Source organism: Schistocerca americana, chromosome 1, assembly GCF_021461395.2.
Source record: "Schistocerca americana isolate TAMUIC-IGC-003095 chromosome 1, iqSchAmer2.1, whole genome shotgun sequence".
NCBI lineage: Eukaryota > Metazoa > Arthropoda > Insecta > Orthoptera > Acrididae > Schistocerca > Schistocerca americana.
In genome coordinates, this window is record NC_060119.1 from 344,780,558 (window position 1) to 344,806,036 (window position 25,479).

The 25,479-nt window shown below is 43.1% G+C and overlaps 1 protein-coding gene across 1 annotated transcript; it reads left to right on the forward strand.

Moving 5' to 3' along the window:
• The first annotated feature begins 730 nt into the window (after positions 1-730).
• LOC124548857 lies at positions 731-25,479 on the forward strand. Its single transcript, XM_047125203.1, has 2 exons — positions 731-806; positions 24,977-25,479. The coding sequence occupies exons 1-2, from the start codon at positions 731-733 to the stop codon at positions 25,477-25,479; spliced, it is 579 nt and encodes a 192-aa protein (XP_046981159.1).

The following is a 25,479-nucleotide window of genomic DNA, read 5'->3' on the forward strand; positions in this document are numbered from 1 at the left end:
TCGCTGCCGGCCAGAGTGGCCGAGCGGTTCTAGGCGCTTCAGCCTGGAACCGCGCGGCCGCTACGGTCGTAGGTTCGAATCCTGCCCCGGGCATGGACGTGTGTGATGTCCTTAGGTTAGTTAGGTTTAAGTAGTTCTAAGTTCTAGGGGACTGATGACCCCAGAAGTTTAGTCCCGTAGTGCTCAGACCCATTTTTTCATAGATCTCTTTCATGCCCCTCTTTCAACTATTTTCATTGTAGATTGTGAGGGATGTGAAACCAAACGTCTCCCAAATATCCTTCTAGAATGGCTCCCTGAGAAGCGGCCAGAACAGTGCATTACGCACCGGAATTGGCAGCTCAGTGGCTGCCGGCAAGGCGCGTGAGATCCCCCACAGGTGAGTTGGTGGCGAGAGCAGGACAGCACCTTAGTGGCCAAATGCCAGCTATCGAACTATCGAAGCCCACCTTCAGTCAACCGAAGTCTACGTCGCCGAGACGATAAATTCGAACTCGTGTAGTTGTGAATCCCATCACAGCGCCTGACGTTATAATGTAAGAGCTTTTACCTAAGTGACATACACGTTACACGTAGTTGAACCTATCGCCCCACACTGTCCTACCTCGGTGCTCCTCAAGACACGTGACGCTACTAACGAGCTTCCATTGGCTGGCAGATAAGAGTGACAGTATCGGCGCACGCAATATAAGCGGGCGGCGACCGCAGATCCCTCAGTGCGAACTCCACGATGGCCCCCCTGCCGACTCTGCTGTTGGTACTGCTGTTCGCCACGGCTGGCCACGCCTCCTCGCTTCCTCGTGCAGGTACGGTGCCTCCCCTACACGTACCACACCTCGTCCCTCAAACCACACATTTCTATTTTCCATTAAACGTCCACGTATCTTTGCCATAAGTCCAAACTGATAGCACACGCTCATTATACACTTGCATTTGAAGGCCCGGTTAGGCTTAATCGATTTTTTTTTTTTTTTACTTATAGTTCCACTCGTTTTCTACATCTAAATTTGCATCTGTACTCCACAAGCGAACATATGGTGCACGGCGGATGGTACTTTAAGTACCACTGTTCTTCAATCCTTTCCTACTGCAGTAGCAAATAGTAAGCGGGAAGAACAATAACTATTGGTAAGCCTCTAATTTTATCTTCATGGCCTTTTCGTGTGATATGAATAGGAAATGCCGTGTGGCTAGGGCCTCCCGTCGTGTAGACCGTTCGCATGGTGCAAGTCTTTCGAGTTGACGCCACTTCAACGACTTGCGTGTCGATGGGGATGAAATGATGATGATAAGGACAACACAACACCCACTCCCTGAGCGGAGAAGATCTCCGGCCCAGCTGAGAATCGAACCCGGGCCTTGAGAAATGACATTCCGTCGCGCTGACCACTCAGCTACCAGAGGCGGACATATGAGTAGGAAGAAGCAATACGTTCGCTGACTCTTCCAGGAAAGTACGCTCACGAAATTTTAACACTAAGCCGCACAGTGTTTGGCAAGCCTTTGTTGCAGCCATAGCCGCTGGAGATGAATACCTCCGCGACGCTTTGGCGACTGTTATTCTAACCTGCGACGAAACATACTGTTTTTCTGTGGTTATCCTCTATCTCCACTATCAGTTAAGCAAGGATTTCGTAAGTTGCCTCCTACCTGGCTGCTGGACTACACTTCCTCAGATTTAGCCCAAAAGTCTCTAGTATCTGTCTTTCCTAGGATTAGTTTCTTGTGGTTGTTCCACATTTAATTGCTTTGAGTACACACTTCCATATACTAACTGCATGTGACTGCTTTCAATGCGTGTTCATCAATCTTGTAACCATGTAATTATGGTCATTGTGCCTATTTGTGTACAGTACGTTACATTTGTTTAAACTGAGGCTCAACTTCCAGTCCTCTGGAAGACTTTTTGCATTTCGCTACGGTATTCTACGCTTGCCTTTCTTGTATACAACAGTACCATCTGCTAAGTCTCACAAGCTCCCGATGTTTCCCACTAGACCGTTTGCATATGTTATCACCGATTGCCCTAAATACAAAAGTCATTTTCCAATATTTAATTCTCTATACGACTTTAGCCTTCGTGAATTCTTCAGTCACCATTACAGACAATTGACATTTTTATACAGGCTGTAAGTTCAGTAATGCAAACATATCTAGTGGCCTAATTCAACACTCAGTATACGTGAGCACCGACTAAGACATAATAGAGTGTGGGAAGGGATAACTGTCAGTCTGGGTGATTTGATGCTGTTTATCAATTTTGTTTTAATCTTATCACCGTCATCATCATCATCATCATTAGTTATTCGTAGCCACAGTTGGTAAAAGACCTCACGATCTTCTCGGATATGGCTTCTGTATGTTTTGTGATGTCATTTCCTCACCTCTCACTCCACCGCTGTCTCTCTCTCTTTTCTTCTTATCTACTGGAATACAGCAAAGAGAGTCGTAGATCCACAACTATCTCGTCCACTTCAGACTTGTCAGTAATCTGCTTGTTTTCCCGTTCTTCCTGTAATTCATAACTGGGAGCTCTCCACTGGTCGCTGAGAAACCCTCTGTTCTCGAACAGTCTCACATCGCCGTACTTCTTCCACTGCCATAAGTCAAAAATAGTGATACACATTGTACAATTATATCATACTCCGCAAACCACATAATGGTGTGTGGTGGAGAGTGCTTTTTGTACCACTAACTGAGCCCTCGAATCCTGTTCCACTCTAGAACAGCGCATGGGAAGAATGACTGCCGTAAAGCGCTGTATTGGCTCTAATTTCTCGGATATTCTCCTCATGGTCATCACGCGAGACGTATGTGGGGGGAAGTAATATGTTGTCCAACTGTTTCCGGACAGTGCTCTCTCAAAATTGCAATACAGAACCTCTCATGCATAACGCCTCTCTTGTAACGTCTGCTAATGGAGTTAGTTGAGCATCTCTGCAACGCTCTTGTACCTACTAAACAATCCAGTGACGAAACGTGCCGCTCTTCGTTGGATCTTCTCTCTCTCTCTCTCTCTCTCTCTCTCTCTCTCTCTCTCTCTTTCTCCTATCACTCCTGTCTGGTAGGTATTCCAAGATGCAAAATAATCAAGAATCTTTTTAATAAGCTCCTTATAAGCCACTTCCTTCGTGGATGAGTTACATTTCCTTAATATTCTTCCTATGAATCTGAGTGGCATCTGGTTTTCCCCCTGTTTGTTTTATGTGGTCGTTCCACTTACGGTCGCTGTGGGTAGTTGCACCTAGAAATTTTACGGTAGATACCGTTTCCAGCGGTTTGTCATCAATAGTGTAGCTATACAGTAGTGGATTTATTTTCCTGTGTATGAGCAATATGACACATTTATTTACACTCAGGGTCAACTTATATTACAAACATAACGGTCCTAACACGCTTCCTTGGTTTACTCCGAAAATTACCTTTACATCTGTCGGTTTTGTTTCGTTAAGAGCGACGTGTTGAGTTCTGCCTGCAAAGAAGTCTTGAATCCAATCGCAAATCCGCTCCGATATATATATATATATATATATATATATATATATATATATATATATATATATATATATATTTCACTAAACGGCAGTGTGGGACGGTGTCAAATGCCTTCCTGAAATCAAGAAACACGGCATCAACCTGAGCACCATTGTCTACGCCACTGTGGATGTCATGGAGGAACAGACCTCTGTTTGCGAAATCCAGTTGATTCTTATAGATGAGATTTTCCTTCTCCAAGAATGTCATAATTCTTGAGGAAAAAAATGTTCCATAATTCTACAACATTTTAGGCCTCCCGCTTAAGAATTATTGGAATTTTAGTCACAAAGAAACTATTTTTTCATCGAAATTTCTCGTACATCCACTGTTTTCAACTACCGTAAATATAGAATCTTATACACTGGTTCTATGACTACATTTTTAATTTCTACTATTTCCTCTTCCATGTAGTGGTTATACATAATCTTTGCCGTTTGCGGAACGGATGACATCTTATTATTATATCTTGCCTGTTTCCTGTCTTGGCAGACAGAATATTGTTCTGACTGCAGCGAAATGTCTACCCCTGCAGATACTCAGTATCTATTTTTGCAAGTTCTTTCTGTATCAGTTGGCTCCAACTTTGAACACTTCTGTTCAAATATTGTCATTTCTCATTGCCATCCTTTCCTTCATAGACTGAACGGCTTTATACACTTCGCCTGCCGCTACTTCTGGAACGCCATTATACTGATTTATATTTATCTGTATATCTAATTCATCTCTTGGACGTCATAAGCTTTTAAAACTATCTTCTAATACTCTTACTGTTTTCCATGTCGTCTTACATGATGAAACGTTGTGTCTGTTAACTTAAAATACTGTCTTTTTTTATTCATGCAGTATTTCGTACAGTCTTCATACTTCATATTATTTTCAATTACACACATCAAAAAAGGTAGAGGTCAACATAAACATCATTTCCGCCCCTTTCATTGTTCATGAAAACCACACGTTGCATATTGTACCTCCACACAGCGAGACCTACAGAGGTAGTCTTCCACATTGCTTTATGCACCAGTACCTCTAACACCCAGTAGCAGTCCTCTTGCGTTGATGCGTGCCTGTATTTGTCGTGGCACTGATCATGTTCATCAAGGCACTGTTGGTTCAGATTGTATCACTTCTCAACGGCGATTCGGCGTAGATCCCTCAGAATAGTTGGTGGGTCTAGTCGTCCATAAACAGCCTTTTTCAATCTATCCCAGGCATGTTCGATAGTGTTCATGTCAGGAGAACGTGCTGGCCACTCTCGTCGAGCGATGTCGTTATCCTGAAGGATGTCATTCACAAGCTGTGCGCGATGGGAGCGCGGAATGTCGTCCATGAAGAGGAATGCCTCGTCAATACGCAGCCTATATAGTTGCACTACCGGTTAGCGGATGACATTCACGTATCGTACAGCCGTTACAGCGCCTTCCATGACCACCAGCGGCTTACGTCGGCTCCACATAATGCCACCCCAAAACAGCAGGGAGCCTCCACCTTGCTGCACTCACTGGACAGTGTATCTAAGGCGATCAGCCTTATCGGGTTGCCTCCAAGTACATCTCCGACGATTGTCTCGTTGAAGTCATATGAGACACTCATCGGTGATTCCAATTCTGAGCGGTCCATTCGGCATGTTGGGCCCATCTGTACCGCGGTGCATGGTATCGTGGTCGCAAAGATGGAGTTCGTCATGGACGTCGGGAGTGAAGTCTCGCATCATGCAGCCTATTGTGCACAGTTACACGACGTCCCGTAGCTGCACAAAAAGCATTATTCAACATGGTGGTGTTGCTGTCAGGTTTCCTCCGTGCCGTAATCCGTAGGTAGCGGTCATCCATTGCAGTAGCGAGGCATGTCATCGACAGTTCCTGTCTCTCTGTATGTCCTCCACGTCCGAACAACATCACTTTGGTTCACTCCGAGACACCTGGACAATTTACTTGTCGAGTGCCCTTCCTGGCACAATGTAACAAGCCGGACGCGATCGAACAGTGGTATTGACCGTCTAGGAACGGCTGAACTACAGACAACACGAGCCGTGTACGTCCTTCCTGGTGGAATGACTGGAACTGATCGGCTGTCGAACCCCCTCTGTCTAATAGGCGCTGCACATGCATGATTGTTTACTTCTTTGCGCGGATTTAGTGACCTCTCTGTATAGTCAAAGGGACTGATACAATATCTACACTCAACGTCTATCTTCAGGAGTTCTGGAAACCGGGGTGACGCAAAAGTTTTTGTCATATGTGTATTTCTGTTATTAAACTGTCATTTTACTTTCTCTGTTTGACGGAGACATTTTCGAGAAATTCTGTTTAATTCGGTACATGGTATGAAGTTCCTATTATTGTATTCTTGCTCTATTCTCTCTTCCTCCTTTAATAGCTACTCGTCATTGCATTTAAGGGGGTAGGACGTCAAATGGGCCGATTTGGAGCAGGAGAGGCACCACAGGACATTTTAATTCCGACTGTCTATAGTTTTACAAATAAATTCATAAAACTTTGTCAGCATGACCAGGAAGGATTCAGGATTCACACTTATAGTAGTGGAAGTTCAAAAATATAGCAAACGAATTTATTTGTTTTAAAGTACTTATTAGCTACATAATTTGCACACTGATAACATTCGTGACCGCTGCGGTAGTCCATTATCTTTTCCCGTCGGAAAAGTTGTCTTTTCTAAACGAATGTACTTACTGGAACGAAAAAAAAAACAGATTTGTCATTGTCGCCTTGAATTGTGATTTACTTATTACCATCAGGACTAGGGCACAGTTAGAGGTTACTGTGGCCTTAGTGATATACCAAGTAAGAAGCGAGGGCGACATTGTACACTATACACTTCGCGTTTACTACAGTTGCGACACTGTACTGTACGACGAGTGGTCTGACAACCACATGTATCTTGTAGAATTTGTATATTCATTGGATCCGTCAGGGCTACCGTCACTTAATTTTACATTAAAAGAAAACGCTACTGTCATGTTGTACACCACGGAAACATCATCTGATCCGTGAAATCGTTTTGAGCTGACAAGAAGACAGTTTCCTATTGAAATTGCAATTGCGGTCACTGCAAGCGATTGGCAGGGACAAACGCTTCGAAGAGCCGGGTTGTATTTACCAAATCCCATCTTTACTTACAGACAACTGTACATAGTATTTTCAAGGGTACATAAATCACCAAACAATTCTATACCCCGTAAGAAAATGAAAAACAAAAGGAACACGAAAATTACATTTCGTTGAGACCGTGATACTGTAAGGCTCTGTTAGGAGTTTTGTTGAAAATTATATACGAGGGCAGTTCAATAAGTAATGCAACACATTTTTTTCTGAAACAGGGGTTGTTTTATTCAGCATTGAAATACACCAGGTTATTCCCCAATCTTTTAGCTACACAACACTATTTTTCAACGTAATCTCCATTCAGTGCTACGGCCTTACGCCACCTTGAAATGAGGGCCTGTATGCCTGCACGGTACCATTCCACTGGTCGATGTCGGAGCCAACGTCGTACTGCATCAATAACTTCTTCATCATCCGCGTAGTGCCTCCCACGGATTGCGTCCTTCATTGGGTCAAACTTGTGGAAATCCGACGGTGCGAGATCGGGGCTGTAGGGTGAATGAGGAAGAACAGTCCACTGAAGTTTTGTGGGCTCCTCTCGGGTGCGAAGACTTGTGTGAGGTCTTGCGTTGTCATGAAGAAGGAGAAGTTCGTTCAGATTTTTGTGCCTACGAACACGCTGAAGTCGTTTCTTCAATTTCTGAAGAGTAGCACAATACACTTCAGAGTTGATCGTTTGACCATGGGGAAGGACATCGAACAGAATAACCCCTTCAGCGTCCCAGAAGACTGTAACCATGACTTTACCGGCTGAGGGTATGGCTTTAAACTTTTTCTTGTAGGGGAGTGGGTGTGGCGCCACTCCATTGATTGCCATTTTGTTTCAGGTTCGAAGTGATGAACCCATGTTTCATCGCCTGTAACAATCTTTGACAAGAAATTGTCACCCTCAGCCACATGACGAGCAAGCAATTCCGCACAGATGGTTCTCCTTTGCTCTTTACGGTGTTCGGTTAGACAACGAGGGACCCAGCGGGAACAAACCTTTGAATATCCCAACTGGTGAACAATTGTGACAGCACTACCAACAGAGATGTCAAGTTGAGCACTGAGTTGTTTGATGGTGATCCGTCGATCATCTCGAACGAGCGTGTTCGCACGCTCCGCCATTGCAGGAGTCACAGCTGTGCACGGCCGGCCCGCACGCGTGAGATCAGACAGTCTTGCTTGACCTTGCGGCGATAATGACACACGCTTTGCCCAACGACTCACCGTGCTTTTGTCCACTGCCAGATCACCGTAGACATTCTGCAAGCGCCTATGAATATCTGAGATGCCCTGGTTTTCCGCCAAAAGAAACTCGATCACTGCCCGTTGTTTGCAACGCACATCCGTTACAGACGCCATTTTAACAGCTCCGTACAGCGCTGCCACCTGTCGGAAGTCAATGAAACTATACGAGACGAAGCGGGAATGTTTGAAAATATTCCACAAGAAATTTCCGGTATTTTCAACCAAATTGGCCGAGAAAAAGAATGTGTTGCATTACTTATTGAACTGCCCTCGTACATGGAAATATATTATTATACAAAGCTGTGTAATCAATTCTTGATTATTATTTCACATTGTTCGGTTCATTTTTTAAAATGTTTTCTGCTCATTCCCACAGCTACTGTTCCCAACGCCTACAATACAGTGGAAAGCATTTTCAGGAAATTATCAAACAACATAATATCCGATACCTCTCTCTCATTTCAGGTTTATCAGCGGAACAGTATTCTTAAGCTCCAATCATCTGTGCATTATCAGTTTCGGTAATTAGTATTCTGTTTACAGATTTCCCCTCAGTGGTAATGAGAATCCAAGACATACAAGGAAAATTTTGGACCAGTGCTAAGGAGAGATGGAGCTGCAACTCCGTTTAAAGTGCACGATCTCCACGCGTGTCACGCTTACATACAAATTAAGACACTTGAATTCTTCCTTCCCTGCGCCTTTTGCACACTCCGTCAATAATATTGCGCTCGCCACGCAAAATAATCCTCATTATATACCAAAGTTTCGCACTGTGGCTCCAACAAGATAGAGTTGTATCCTGTATACCGAATATTAGCTCCAAAAACTAAAAACTAATAACACAGCATTCATAGGTAATGTTCGCTACCTCATGTTGGCTTCTGTTCCCTCTAGTATAAACGATTCTACCCTTATAAAAGGGAACGTTGGGGAATTTTTGGCTAAGCTCATTCGCATGTGTTCGCTTCCATTCACTCCGTTGTAAACTAGGCCTTACGTGCTTAAAACTTCTGTCTGTGTGAGTGGTTCACCGAGTCGCGCACTAGGCGGGCAGGTCTGTACAAACCGTTGTTACTAGCTGTTCTTCGGGCGGCAAAAATGTGCAACTTCAACATTTTTTATAAAACACTTGCAGTACCTCTTAGCAGCCAAAATCTTGGCAGTGCATTTCTTTCGTTGACTTCTTCCTGTGTAAAAGATTTGATGGTAGCTTTCGATATTTCTTGTCGGACCATTCCGTTGTAAGTGCTCACCAATCTCACTCAATAAGATTGTATCGCAATGGTATGATTTTGTGTGGTATGATTTCGCCGTAATTGTATTTATTGTAAAAGTAAAATGAAAATCCGTTTATTTGCAGCTTTTTAGCTTTCCTTCAGGTAAGACTGAAACTCTTTCGCATCAAATAAAGTACCTAGAAATAACAGAAATTTTGAAACCTGTCTTGCCAAGGTGGCCAATATCTTCACATAATAATTAGAGTAGCTAATAGATACCTACTTCGTCACTTATTATTTACTAATATAGATCAAAAGTAGTGGCACACATTCGTTGTACACTTTACATTTCGACATAACGGAAGCCTAGTTTTGAAGACATCGTTTATTTTGTCCACTGCTTTCAACCATCCGATGCGGAAAGTTATTATAAACTAGTTGTATGACCACGTTTTTAATTTAAACTGTTTTATCTTCTATGTAGTGACTACACATATTCTTTCCCGTTTACGTTATGGATGCCGATATCTCCTTTCTTGCCTCTCTACTCTCTTGAGAGACAGAACACTGTTCACGCTGCAAGGAAATGTGTTACTCCGCAGACAATATACACAAGTGCCGGCCGAAGTGGCCGTGCGGTTAAAGGCGCTGCAGTCTGGAACCGCAAGACCGCTACGGTCGCAGGTTCGAATCCTGCTTCGGGCATGGATGTTTGTGATGTCCTTAGGTTAGTTAGGTTTAACTAGTTCTAAGTTCTAGGGGACTAATGACCTCAGCAGTTGAGTCCCATAGTGCTCAGAGCCATTTGAACCATATACACAAGTCTTGCAACTTCTTTCCGTGCCAATTTTCAGCTCAGCTTTAAACATTTCTGCTCATACACTATCATTTCACGCTGTTTTCATTCCCTTCATAGACTTCTTGTTCTTCTTCCTCTTGCTGAAACGATTCTGCTTATGCAGGTCGTCCACAGAGCCTCTACCGAGCTTCTCTTTTGTCCTACAGCATTTCCTCGCACTGCACTGCTCTCCAGTTCACCTCAGTTCTCACCTTGATTCTCCATGTTGTTCGTGGTCTTCCAATTGGTCTTCGTCCAGATTCTGTCCATTCTAGGGCTCTTCAGGAAGTCTTTCTAAATCCACTCCTTTCTCATGGCCAAAATATTTATGTCTGTTTGTACCCATACTTTCTTTTAGGGGATTGATCTGAAGGATGTTTCGTATCTTCTCATTTCTTATCATGTCCTTTCTCGTCTTATCCAGAATTTCTCGTAGAAACGCATCTCTGCTGCTTGATTTTTCCTCAGCTCTGTCTTTTTCCAAGTCCAACACTGTGATCCATACGTCAAAAGTGGTAGATAACATGACTTGTATATCATGATCTTTGCTGTGGCGGGTATTTTCCTATTTCTAATTATGTTCCATATACAATAACCAAATTTTTATTAATTTTATATTCTTTCCAAAATTTAGTCCTTGGTTAATTTGCATTCTAGATACTCGGAAGCGTCTACTTTTTTTAATAATTTTTCCATTGAAGCTTAAATTCTTCATTTTTCATTTGTCCTGCTGATTTTCACTACCTCCTTTTTGTTACACTTAATTCCATGGCTTATTCCTCAATTACTCCCTGCCAGACATTTAACTTTTCTTCCAATTTGTGCGCAGTTTCTTCCCAAATCATCACATCAATATATGCTACGACTTTCCCATTATATCCTGTTGACCTCTGACGAACTTTCCTTATGATGAGGTCCATGACTATATTAAAAAGCACTAGTGAGAACACACATCCTTCCCGAACTCCTCTGTCCGTTCTAAAGCATTCTGATTTTTTGCCATTCATTAAAACACATTTCAGGCCTTTATTGCATATGTTTCTGATTATGAGTTGCATTCTTTTTGACCGTTCCAATATGTTCTCAGTGAGCCATATATCATCCCTTCTGACATCATCATAAGCCTTTTTAGGCCTATAAATTCAATTACCATGCCTTTCCCAAATCCCCATTTCTTTTCTGCAACTGTCTGGCTGTAAATATGTCTGTAGTTGATTTTTCGGGTTGTATTCCTTGTTTTTCTCCTAATTGTGGTTCTATCTTATTCTTGATTTCCTGTGAGTTACCTTTTTGTAAATCTGCTTGCAGTGGTACAGTAGTACTATCTCACAGTGCACCTTGTTACCCTTGTTTAAAGATCCGTATAGCAACTGCCTTTGTCCAATCATCAGGAATCTTTCCATACGTGCAAACATTATTCTGTACAAATACTGGATTCCGTTTGGTCCTATACCTTTGTACATTCTAGCGTGATGTCTTCTAACCTAGGAGCTTTGGCATTTGTCATTTAAAATAGAGCTTCCTCTGTATCCAACATCTACAGATCTTCTCTTTCTATTTCCTCAATGAAGGCACGTGTTTTCCTTTTATGTTGATGCCTTTTGAAGTATTTTGTTTTTGGATCCTTCTGTTACCTAACATGTAGCGTAACATCTTGTTGTCATCTGTAAATTCTCTACTACATCTTTTGTGAATTTTTCCCGAGACATCTTTTTGGCCACTGCCCTCATTTTCCTTGATGCTCTGCTTACTCATTCCCATTTATCTCCATTGTGTTCCGTTTTTTTTTTGAACCCTCCTCTCCTTGCGTTATTCTCCTTCTTGACTCCTTCTGCAGTTTTTTCATTCCATCGTGAAGTCTCTTTGTGTCTGATTTTTGTTGATGTACTTCCTTGACTAAGGCCAATTCCAACCTCCTCCATTCTTCTGCGCTTCATCCCTTCCTCTCATCTTTAGGAAGCAGTGCCTTAATCTTCTCCTCGTATATGTCCTGTATTTCTTTATCTTTCAGTTCCGAGAGCTTTACTTTAGCCTTTCTCTTTCCTCCATATGCATCTTTTCTAAATTTTTCTCTTCCTTCATTTATTATTATATTGGGTACTATGGATTTCTGTTCCAAGCTCCAACTGTATCTGGCAGACATGTGGCTATCTCATTTCTTATATCGTCTATTACCAATTATTCATGAATTTCTCAGACATGTGTCTAGCAATATCCACATTTCTGAGATCTTTTCTGTGACTGTTTCATACCTTCTTCTTCCTTGCTAACTAAGACTTCTACAACGCCGGCCGCGGTGGTCTAGCGGTTTAGGCACTCAGTCCGGAACCGCGCGACTACTACGGTCGCAGGTTCGAATACTGCCTCGGGCATGGATGTGTGTGGTGTCCTTAGGTTAGTTAGGTTTAAGTAGTTCTAAGTTCTAGGGGACTGATGACCACAGATGTTAAGTCCCATAGTGCTCAGAGCCATTTGAACCATTTTTTGAACTTCTACAACCACAGTCGTGTTATATTTTAGAGAATATTCCAGTTTAGTGAAAAACTCACCCTTCTCGTCTCTTTCATATTTTATCAGAGGGGGATAAACCTGGTCTACATCAAGAACATTTCCTTCTATAATTATCTTAAGTTCAATTATGCTGTGCCTTCCACTTTAAGTGCCGTTTCTCTAGTTCTGGAGCTGCTATTATTGTGACATCATTTCTTATTTTGTCTCTTCCTAATCACTTCTTTTTCTTACTTCACTTAGTACCATTATCAGTGCGTTCCCTTCTGTAATTATCTGTGTGATTTCCAGGAGTCTTGCATCCTTTCATAAGGATACAATATTAGTAGTCCCAATATTTACAAATTTTTTGGACAAATCTCTCCTTCATGGGAACCATGTTGGCCGACATAACTGGCAAAGGCTTTGTCACTTGCGGTATTGTTTTCGATCCGAGGTTCGTTTGCTTGTTCAAAGCAAATGGATTGCACACTAATGAATGGCTGAGCCTATCGTAGCTTCATCGTAGTCACAATGGCCCTCTCTTTCTGGGCTCCTGTAGGATCTCCACAACTGCCGTAGCGGTCTCGGAACAAACGCAGACCCCGCAGCACTTTGACCCCACAGGCAATCCCCTGCTTCTTGCCGTTGTGCATCTCCCACGACTTGGACGATGGGTTGGACCTGTAGAAGACCTTCCTTCGTAGATCGATCGTTTTTATACAACTCATCTGCCACTACTTCTGGAATGTTATCGTTTTCATTAGTACTTACCTGGGTATCAAACTCGTATCTTAATTTTATGAACAATTAAAGCAATCTTGGAGTGTTCATATTATTGCCTCCGCCACGTTAACTGATGAAATGTTCTATCTGTAAGGATTAGCTAAAGTTTCTGATACATTTCTTCACACTTCATGTTGACTTAAATTATTCCTCTTTATAATTTTCATTTCATCTTCTCTAATTCATGGGGACATTTAGTTTTGCTTAAGCGTTACTATAGTCCTTTACATTCTTCGTATCTGCTACATATCTGATGTTTTAGATTTGATAATTACCCCATTCCGCTATGTTCGTATTTCCTTCAGTTTCTAATACCCTCAACTTGTCGCTTAGTTTGATATCGTACACTTCCCTGTTCTTAACAAATTGTCTTAATATCCATATTTGATCTGCTATGCCATGAGTCTGTTTCTTTGCACATTTGTCTATGTTTACAGTTTGCAACAATAGGCTGTATTCAGTTTCATTTATAAAGTGACTACAGAACGTCACATCCTACAGAATCTCTATTATTCGATTATATTTACATGCTTTTTTATTATTTTGGAACAAAAACCATGTCTCACGTCATACATTTAATGATTGAAGCTGGTCTTAAAAGTGGCAGTTTTGTAGAAATATCGACTGGTGAGTTAGACTTAACGTGTATCCAGGACGTTTTGTCTACTAGTCTTCCAGGTAATGCTTGCTCTCTCTAACTAGTCGCATCACTGACGTTCTTACTCAGACGGAATTATGAGGAATGGTAGCATGCGCGATGGGAGTCAACGCAACACCATAAAAAGACATGTCACATTTGAAAAGACGCAAATGTTTTTGTACGACTGTTTGATGGAGTACTCGTTCAGAATTAATATATACTCGTTTAGTATAATGTATACAAGTCACGGGACACCTCCTAACCTCGTGTTGGACTCCCTTTTGCCCGCCGTAGTGCAGCAACTCGACGTTGACGTGGACTCAAGATGTCGCCGGAAGTCCCCTGCAGAAATACTGATCCATGCTTCCTCTATAGCCCGCAAAAATTGCGAAAGTGTTACCGCTGCAGAATTTTGTGCACGAACTAAACTCTCGATTATGTCCCATAAATTTTCGATGGGAGTCATTTCGAGAGATATGGGTAGCCAAATCATTCGCCTCAATTGTCCAGAATGTTCTTCAAACCAGTCGCGAATAATAGTGGCCCGTGACATAGCGCTTTGACATCGATAAAAATTGCATAGTTGTTTGGGAACATTACGTCTCTGAATGGCTGGAAATGGTCTCCCAGTAACCGAACATCAGAATTTAGAGTCAATGATCAGTTCAGTTGGACCAGAGGACCCAGTGTATTCCGTGCGAACGCAGCCCACACCATCATGGAGCCACCACCTGCTTGTACAGTGCGTTCTTGAAAACTTGGGTCCATGGCTTAGTGGGGTCTGCGGTACAGTCAAACCCAACCATCAGCCTTACCAACTGAAATCTGGGCTCATCTGATCAGATCACGGTTTTCATTGGTCTTGGGTCCAACCGATATAGTCACGAACAAGGAGAGGCGCTGCAGACTACGTCGTGCTGTTAGCAAAAGCACTCGCGTCGGTCGTCTGCTGCCACAACCTATTACCGCCAAATGCTGCCACATAGTCCTAGCGGTTACGTTCTTCTGACGTTCCACATTGATCTATGCGGTTACTTCAGACAGTGTTGCTTGTCTTTCAGCACTGACAACTCTCTGCAAACGCCGCTGCTCTCGCTTACTAAGTGAAGGCCGTCGGCTATTGCGTTGTCCGTGATGAGAGGTAATGCCTGAAGTCTGGTTTCTCGGCACACTCTTGACACTGTGGATCTCGTAATATTTAATTCCTTAACGATTTCCGAAATGGGACATTTCCCGTGCATCTAGCTCCAACTACCATCCGACGTTCGGTGTCTGTTAATTCCCGCTGTACAGCCATAATCACGTCGGAATCCTTTTCACGTGAATCACGTGTGATAATCCGCCAATGCACTGTTCTTTTATTCCCCGTGTACGCGATACTACCGTCCAACTCTATGACATTGTCCCCTCAGCGTATATGTAACAGTACTTAAATCACTGGTTCATGTGGAGGATTTTGTGAGAGTTGCGATCAGTTGTGAATGTCCTTAATTACTCGCCAAACAATGCAGTCTACTCATCCGGTTGAGTAATAAACAAGTGAATGGTGCCCGTGAAACTTCTGCTTCCTGACGTGCTGTCCAGGATAGTGTGTAAATACGATGAGTAGCACGGCATCCCTACTTCAAACCGATGATGGACATGATTGGACGCTCTTTAATTCATACCATTGTCTAACTGACATTTCTTTACGAAAGTTCCTCTCGTAGTTCCATTCATCATGTACAGATATTTATTCTTCCAATATGTCCAGTGCATTTGTAACTTGTAAAATTTTACTTCAAATATTTCCAAATTTAAAATTTCTGGAGAGACAGCTCTGGCAGCAGGGGTGTCTACAGAAAATCGCTGCTAAACGATGGGTACTGAGTGATGTACTCATCGTGGAAGTCGGTGTTAGTCACGGTCTGCGGGTCCGCGAAGTACTTCCTGATCTGTACCCCATCCTATGGATGCTGTGCTCAATGCTGTCCACAACACTACATCGGCCTGCAGATGTGCCCTGGTCTGCAATTCTACAACGTGGTCCTCTCCTATCGCCAACAAAATTCAGTAATCTGAACAGAATTCTGAAATAGTAGTGCCAAAATTTACAATCGGTCTTGGTAATTACGAGTTCGATATGAAAAGGGCTTATCATTCCTGTAATGAAGATTAAATTCACTGTCAACACAACATTGCAAGACAAGCTAGAATATGTGTAAATGATTTGCTACTCAGTTACGATAACAATTCTGATATTCATGGTTACGAAACACACCAAGCATAACGTTTATAGTGGATGGGTCGAAATGTTTCCGTAGTCGTTTGCGGTAACGTTCAAAAGTTTTTCATGTATAGTGCTTGCATTTCTGTATCTCTGCGTCTATATTTACTGATGCTTGTGGATTTGGGACCTACATGGGAGTGTTCGGTGTTTAATGATCCTGACTCTCACATACATAAAACTGTTGTTGTTGTTTTTGTTATTGTGGTCTTCAGTCCTGAGACTGGTTTGATGCAGCTCTCCATGCTACTCTATCCTGTGCAAGCTCCTTCATCTCCCAGCACCTACTGTAGCCTACATCCTTCTGAATCTGCTTAGTGTATCCATCTCTTGGTCTCCCTCTACGATTTTTACCCTCCACGCTGCCCTCTAATGCTAAATTTGTGATCCCTTGATGCCTCAGAACATGTTCTACCAACCGATCCGTTCTTCTAGTCAAGCTCTGCCACAAACTTCTCTTCTCCCCAATCCTATTCAATACCTCCTCATTAGTTACGTGATCTACCTACCTAATCTTCAACATTCTTCTGTAGCACCACATTTCGAAAGCTTCTATTCTCTTCTCGTCCAAACTATTTATCGTCCATGTTTCACTTCCATACACGGCTACACTCCATACAAATACTTTCAGAAACGACTTCCTGACACTTAAATCTATACTCGATGTTAACAAATTTCCCTTCTTCAGAAACACTTTCCTTGCCATTACCAGTCTACATTTTATATTCTCTCTACTTCGACATCATCAGTTATTTTGCTCCCCAAATAGCAAAACTCCTTTACTACTTTCAGTATCTCATTTCCTAATCTAATTCCCTCAGCATCACCCGACTTAATTCGACTACATTCCATTATCCTCGTTTTGCTTTTGTTGATGCTCATCTTATATCCTCCTTTCAAGACACTGTCCATTCCGTTCAACTGCTCTTCCAAGTCCTTTGCTGTTTCTGACAGAATTACAATGTCATCGGCGAACCTCAAAGTTTTTATTTCTTCTCCATGGATTTTAATACCTACTCCAAACTTTTTTTTGGTTCCTTTACTGCTTGCTCAATATACAGATTGAATAACATCGGGGAGAGGCTACAACCCTGTCTTACTCCTTTCCCTACGACTGCTTCCCCTCGTCTCTTAGAACTGCCATCTGGTTTCTGTACAAATTGTAAATAGCCTTTCGCTCCCTGCATTTTACCCCTGCCACCTTTAAAATTTGAAAGAGAGTATTCCAGTCAACATTGTCAAAAGTTTTCTCTAAGTCTACAAATGCTAGAAACGTAGGTTTGCCTTTCCTTAATCTTTCTTCTAACATAAGTCGTAGGGTCAGTATTGCCTCACGTGTTCCAACATTTCTACGGAATCCAAACTGATCTTCCCCGAGGTCGGCTTCTACCAGTTTTTCCATTCGTCTGTAAAGAATTCGCGTTAGTATTTTGCAGCTGTGACTTATTAAACTGATAGTTCGGTAATTTTCACATCTGTCAACACCTTCTTTCTTTGGGATTGGAATTATTATATTCTTCTTGAAGTCTGACGGTATTTTGCCTGTCTCATACATCTTGCTCACCAGATGGTAGAGTTTTGTCAGGACTGGCTCTCCCATGGCCGTCAATAGTTCTAATGGAATGTTGTCTACTCCCGGGGCCTTGTTTCGACTCAGGTCTTTCAGTGCTCTGTCAAACTCTTCACGCAGTATCGTATCTCCCATTTCATCTTCATCTAAATCCTCTTCCATTTCCATAATATTGTCCTCAAGCACATCGCCCCTGTATAGACCCTCTATATACTCCTTCCACCTTTCTGCTTTCCCTTCTTTGCTTAGAACTGGGTTTCCATCTGAGCTCTTGATATTCATGCAAGTGGTTCTCTTTTCTGCAAAGGTCTCTTTAATTTTCCTGTAGGCAGTATCTATCGTACCCCTCGTGAGGTAAGCCTCTACATCCTTACATTTGTCCTCTAGCCATCCCTGCTTAGCCATTTTGCACTTCCTGTCGATCTCATTTTTGCCTGCTTCATTTACTGCATTTTTATATTTTCTCCTTTCATCAATCAAATTCAATATTTCTTCTGTTACCCAAGGATTTCTACTAGCCCTCGTCTTTTTACCTACTTGATCCTCTGCTGCCTTCATTACTCCATCCCTCAAAGCTACCCATTCTTCTGCTGCTGTATTTCTTTCACCCAATCCTGTCAATTGCTCCCTTATGCTCTCCCTGAAACTCTGTCCAACCTCTGGTTTAGTCAGTTTATCCAGGTCCCATCTCCTTAAATTCCCACCTTTTTGCAGTTTTTTCAGTTTTAATCTACAGTTCATAACCAATATATTGTGGTCAGAGTCCATATCTGCCCCCGGAAATGTCTTACAATCTAAAACCTGGTTCCTAAATCTCTGTCTTACTATTATATAATATATCTGATACCTTTTAGTATCTCCAGGATTCTTCCATGTATACATCCTTCTTTTATGATTCTTCAACCAAGTGTTAGCTATGATTAAGTTATGTTCTGTGCAAAATTCTACCAGACTGCTTCCTCTTTCATTTCTTACCCCCAATCCATATTCACCTACTATGTTTCCTTCTCTGTCTTTTCCTACGCTCGATTTCCAGTCACCCATGACTATTAAATTTTCGTCTCCCTTCACTACCTGAATAATTTCTTTTATCTCATCATACATTTCTTCAATTTCTTCATCATCTGCTGAGCTAGTTGGCATATAAACTTGTACTACTGTAGTAGGCATGGGCTTCGTGTATATCTTGGCCACAATAATAGGTTCACTATGCTGTTTGTAGTAGCTTACCCACACTCCTATATTTTTATTCATTATTAAACCTACTCCTGCATTACCCCTATTTGATTTTGTATTTATAACCCTGTATTCACCTGCCCAGAAGTCTTATTCCTCCTGTTATCGGACTTCCCACTATATCTAACTTTAACCTATCCATTTCCCTTTTTAAATGTTCTAACCTACCTGCCAGATTAAGGGATCTGACATTTCACACTCCGATCCGTAGAACGCCAGTTTTCTTTCTCCTGACAACGACGTCCCCTTGAGTAGTCCCCGCCCGGAGATCCGAATGGGGGACTATTATACCTCCGGAATATTTTACCCAAGAGGACGCCATCATCATTTAACCGTACAGTAAAGCTGGATGCCCTCGGGAAAAATTACGGCTGTAGTTTCCCCTTGCTTTCAGCCGTTCGCAGTACCAGCACAGCAAGGCTGTTTTGGTCAGTGTTGCAAGGCCAGATCAGTCAATCATCCAGACTGTTGCCCCTGCAACTACTGAAAAGGCTGCTGCCCCTCTTCAGGAACCACACGTTTGTCTGGCCTCTCAACAGATACCCCTCCGTTGTGTACGGCTATCTGTATCGTTGAGGCACGCAAGCCTCCCCACCAACGGCAAGGTCCATGGTTCATGGGGGGGTGTGGGGGGTTACACAAAACTAAGTAAGGAAATTACTAGGTCTGTGTGTAGCACAACACAAAATTCACATAAAATAAAATGAAAACAATGCTCCCAGTAGCAATGTTTCTTGTAATTTTTATGCATGTGTAGCAATACTACAAAGATGCGTTCATTGATCGTTGCTTTTACACGATTGCCAATAACAACAGCTGATTGCTGAAGGTTTCTTAACAATTGTGAACAAATCGTTTATAAAATAAAACAAAGTACGCTGCTGGTCATTTAACTATTGGATGTGTTTAAAGTACGTGTTTATGAAATCGTAGCAACACTCCACTTACGTATTAGGTTGAAACCTGATTTTTTTGTTGCTTGAATGTCATAAACTGCTGAATAAATTTAATGGGTGTTCATTATACACAGAAGCATATCAAATATTAGTTACTGTTTTATAGTGCTTCTCAGTTTCGCTTATCTGTGTAGGCCACATAAACCAGGCCACGTATATCACAACTTCCAGTAAAGCGGTCTTGCAACTGGTATGTAAATAGTCAGCATCTCAGCTCAATTACAGAAAGTAGACATTAGCAACGCCATCTACACTCTTTATAAAATTAAAATATTAGACAGTGGGTTTCTCAGTCAGAACTCGCGTTTGAATGGTGTTTACTTTAGTGAGGTCGCGTTATGCCTCACGTAAAGAGACGTATGTACTAGCAGTAATGAGAACTGCACAGTGGCACGGAAGTGACCTTTAATGTATGAGGTTTATTGTTCTGCGATATCGCTGCTCGCACTAATCGGCAAGCACCGACTGCCATACGAGTAGGGAATCAATGTATTCAAGAGTGCCATAGTCAATGCCATGCAAAATCTATAGTCCCGTGCGACTAGAGACGGAGAGGATAAAGATATAATTTTTGCCCGACTGTGCAGTATCCTACTGCCACGTCACGTGTCTCGTCCAGCGACGGTAATCATCACAGAAGTAGCTCAACGTCATCTCCGGTTCTACGTACCGTATCACCAAGGATGTATTCGTTTGTAGTTGCTCCCAGAAGAACCGATGTTTCCAGATAACATTTCTCATCGTCTTACTATTTTAACTCTTGGCGTTATGGTATCGGGGTTCCATTACGAGCACATCACGGTCACCTCTGATCCACATAGCCAGTCATATGGATAGCAGGTATTACATTTCTGGCGTATTAAAGCTTATGGCTCTACTCTAACTCCGAGGTCTCAGTGACATTATCTTTCAACAAGATAATGCAAGACCATAAGTTGCCTGCGCTATCCTGACCTCCTTAGGTACTGACGGTAATCGACCGTTCGCCTCGGCAGTACATACTTCAGATTTCATACCCGCTGAAGAAATGATACCAGGTGCTGGAACCGCATGTGCGAGACATGGATGTCAAGTGCTGTCAGCGTCAGGAAGCTAGGAGCTAAGCAGAGGAGACTCTGGCCCCACTCCCGCCTGACGTCAATGCCAGCCACTGGGATACAATATGCAGAGAAGGTGGCAAAATGACTCAGCCAACTAGATTAAAAAAAAAAATATGAATACGAAGAGCATAATTCTTTATATAATGACATCAATAAGTTAGTGCAGTATAAAGTGCATTACTGGGCATTAAAATTGCTACACCAAGAAGAAATGCAGATGATAAAGGGGTATTCATTGGACGAATATATTATACTACAACTGACATGTAATTACATTTTCACGCAATTTGGGTGCATCGATCCTGAGAAATCAGTACCCAGTAACGGCCTTGATACGCCTGGGCATTGAGTCAAACAGAGCTTGGATGGCGTGTACAGGTACAGCTGACCATGTAGCTTCAACACGATACCACAGTTCATCAAGAGTAGTGACTGGCGTATTGTGACGAGACAGTTGGTCGGCCACCATTGACCAGACGTTTTCAATTGGTGAGCGATCTGGAGAATGTGCTGGCCAGGGCAGCAGTTGAACATTTTCTGTATGCAGAAAGGCCTGTACATGACCTGCAACATGCGGTCGTGCATTATCCTGCTGGAATGTAGGGTTTCGCAGGGATCAAATGAAGGGTAGAGCCACGGGTCGTAACACATCTGAAATGTAATGTCCACTGTTCAAAGTGCCGTCAATGCGAACAAGAGGTGACCGAGACGTGTAACCAATGGCACCCCATACCATTACGCCGGGGGATACGCCAGTATGGCGATGACGAATACACACTTACAACGTGCGTTCACCGCGATGTCGCCAAACCTGGATGCGACCATCATGATGCTGTAAAGAGAACATGGATTCATCCGAAAAAACGACGTTTTGCCATTCGTGCACCCAGGTTAGTAGTTGAGTCCTCCATCGCGGCGCTGCTGTCTGTGATCCAGCGTCAAAGTGAAACCGCAGCCATGGTCTCCGAGCTGATAGTCCATGCTGCTGCAAACGTCGTCGAACTGTTCGTGCAGATGGTTGTTGTCTTGCAAACGTCGCCATCTGTTGACTCAGGTATCGAGACGTGGCTGCACGATCCGTTACAGCCATGCGGATGAGATGCCTGTCATCTCGACTGCTAGTGATACGAGGCCGTTGGATCCAACACGGCGTTCCGTATTACCCTCCTGAACCCACAGATTACATATTCTGCTAACATTGGATCTCGACCAACGCGAGCAGCAATGTCGCGATACGATAAACCGCAATCGCGATAGGCTACAATCCGACCTTTATCAAAGTCGGAAACGTGATGGTACGCATTTCTCCTCCGTACACGAGGCATCACAACAACGTTTCACCAGGCAACGCCGGTCAACTGCAGTTTGTGTGTGAGAAATCTGTTGGAAACTTACCTCATGTCAGCACGTTGTAGGTGTCGTCACCGGCGCCAAACTTGTGTGAATGCTCTGAAAAGCTAATCATTTGTATATCACAGCATCTTCTTCCTGTCTTCGTGGTCTAGCAATTTTAATGGTCAGTAGTGTAGTACAGGCAGACTTGTATTTTCGGCTGAACCCTTACAAGCCAGAAAGGTCGCTCGTCGTGTGGTGACGTCGGCAGCAGATGCGGTGTGTCGTCACGGCGGGTCGTCTCGTAGCGGCAGCGGCGGCGTCGAGTCGGCTGCCCACGCTTGGGTCGACACCCCCGGGATAACAAGGCCGTCCAACAGTGTTAGTGACGTCACACTAAGCGGCCCATAGCCGACGCAGCAGTCCACGGACACCTCCGTACAGACGCGCCTGATGCTAACGATCTTCTGTCCGTCATTCAGAAAGGAGCGAACTATGATTCGAACCAAATACCAAATTATATATATTCTTGTAAACAGCATAAAGGTTCATAACGAAATACCGATTACATATACGGGCAGGAATAGGTTCTAGAACTCCTCTGAAATGTGTTTATCTTCAGTACCAGAATGAACATCAAATTGTCAGGTTTTCTAAATAGAAAAGCACTTTGTTAGTAACAGACAGCAATAATGAGACTTGCAGTTGGTGGTTTCTACGTGGAAAAGCTATAGAGAGATTGAATATAGTAAGTAAAGAGAGCCTCAGCCTTTTGCTCACATTCTTACATGTAATGCACTTGGTTGTTTTTCATTTCCTTACCTTTCATAACATTTTTAATATTGTTTCAAGAAGTGTATCTTCAATAGCAGAGTGAACTTCAAATTGTCAGGCTTTTCTTAAAGGAAAGAGCAGTCCCTTAGTATCACAGTGCAAGACAGAATCTTGTGTTCAGTGATGTCTATGTTAAAAGGAGAATATTTGATATCTATCTTTTGTTTCCATTCTTTATTACTGGGGATACACTTGTAAAAATTCTTGAAAAGATCTGTCACCATGAACATATGAGTAAATTCACAATAGTCATGTGTTTTATGAGATAAAGCGAACTCTTGTTACCTTATTGTAAACGAAAGTTGTGAGGGTTTTGCTATGTATGACAGTGTTTAAGATAATTTACTTTCAGTGTAATAGCTTGATAATGTTAAGTCCTGCTGTCAGTTGGCATTTGTCACCACCTGTATGCAAGTTTTAAAGCTAAATAGTGTTCTGACAATTATAAAATAGTGGCAAAGTTCCTCAATCGATTAAACTTATTCCTGCCCGTATATGTAATCGGTATTTCGTTATGAACCATTATGCTGTTTACAAGAATATATATAATTTGGTCTTTGGTTCGAATCATAGTTCGCTCCTTTCTGAATGACGGACAGAAGATCGTTAGCATCAGGCGTGTCTGTACGGAGGTGTCCGTGGACTGCTGCGTCGGCTATGGGCCGCTTAGTGTGACGTCACTAACACTGCTGGACGGCCTTGTTATCCCGGGGGTGTCGCTTGGGTACGGTATCCGCGTTGTCGCTGTGTGTTGCCATAGCCGGAGCACAGGTTCGCGGTGACGGGAGGCAGATCTAAAACAATGGGTGGGGAAGCACCACGTCATCTGCTGCCCCGCGCTGCCTCCGATATTGTGCTCTATCCTTCTCACCACTCTCTAAGCTCACCGACCCCTTGAATTTTTCTTCCTCTCATTGGAAGACTAAATCTGCACTGCCTCCCAACGGCTAAACGCTGTTCCATAACCACGCTTCCAACGCAGGTTCGGAATTTTGTATCCGATGTGAAGTGGTGTGTGATACAGGAATTGGAATCAATCTCACTTTTTCACCGTCAGGCTGTTCCCTGCCTTGGTCGCATATCGTTCCGTTGTTTGTCTCCATTCCTTAGTGGCCACACAACACTGTTTTGTAACGGCTATATCTGCATGAGGCCTGGATAGCCTCATGTTGGTGCTTCGTCTAAGAATCTGCTGTTCTTTAATTTCACACGCCTCCATCTACGAATCCTTAGCACTTTGTATCTCCGCTCAATCCCATTGTCTGCAGGATCCTTTCAATTGTCAGCGCGTTTTGCATTTTCTGCCAGGTTCTTCACAATGCGCCCTTTCTTAAGCGAGGCTAGGGCATCCACCGAGCTATCCCCTGTGTGTTTGCAGATGGCGTCTCTGGCGCTCACTCTCTCATGCTGGTCCGCTGGCGCTGTGAGTCGGTGAACGTGGCCACCAGTGGACGTCTCACAAGTGACTGAACGTCGCTGCAACGATTACGAAACTAACAAAGCAGGTTCATGGTATAGTCGACGTCATAAAGTACAATTTAGATATTTGATATCCTTCCTAGTTTATAACTTTGGTGGCCAGCTGTGTATTACATTCTTTTTGACATCTAAGTGTCTTTGATTCTCTCTTGCGTAGGTTAACCAGTTTTTTGATTTTAGATGAAACAACAGCAAACACTTGCTCTGACTTTGGTACAAATCTGAAGTAAATGAATTTGAAACAGTGAACTAGAGTGTGCAAATACTTTCACAGTATTCTGTACTGTAATCTTTTTGCAGCCTTTTTGCAGTTAGAATAACATTTCTATTCAAATTTCAGGCTGCTCGGTGGACGTGAACAGATCCAAGATGCCCTCCCCACAGCCGCTGCTGCTGAAGCCCGGTGGCAGCAAAGACGTGCACGGCTTCGTCACGCCGGACTCCTTGGGGGTGATCTCGCTCAGCCAGAACCAGCAGATCATCGTCGCGTGTCCCGGCAACATCGTCCAGGCCACGAAACAGCCGCAAGCGACAGCCTCCTGTGTCTCCGGCTCCACTTTTTCCATCAATGGGAAGTCGTACAACTTCGCTGATCTCGCATGCAAGTCCAAGCCGAAGCCGTCGGAGCGGATTCCGGCCCAATCGTGCGGGAGCAGAGGACAGTACCAGGTGGTCCAGCTGGGCTTCCAGGTCGGCTCCGACTTCTACACGCTCATCGACGCCTGCTTCGACAATTGCTCCTACAGCACGGTGTACGACCACTTCACGATGGTCGCCGAAATAGGGGGCAAACAGAACGATTCCAGCAGGCCCAAATTGTTACATGGAGTATTATTACAATAG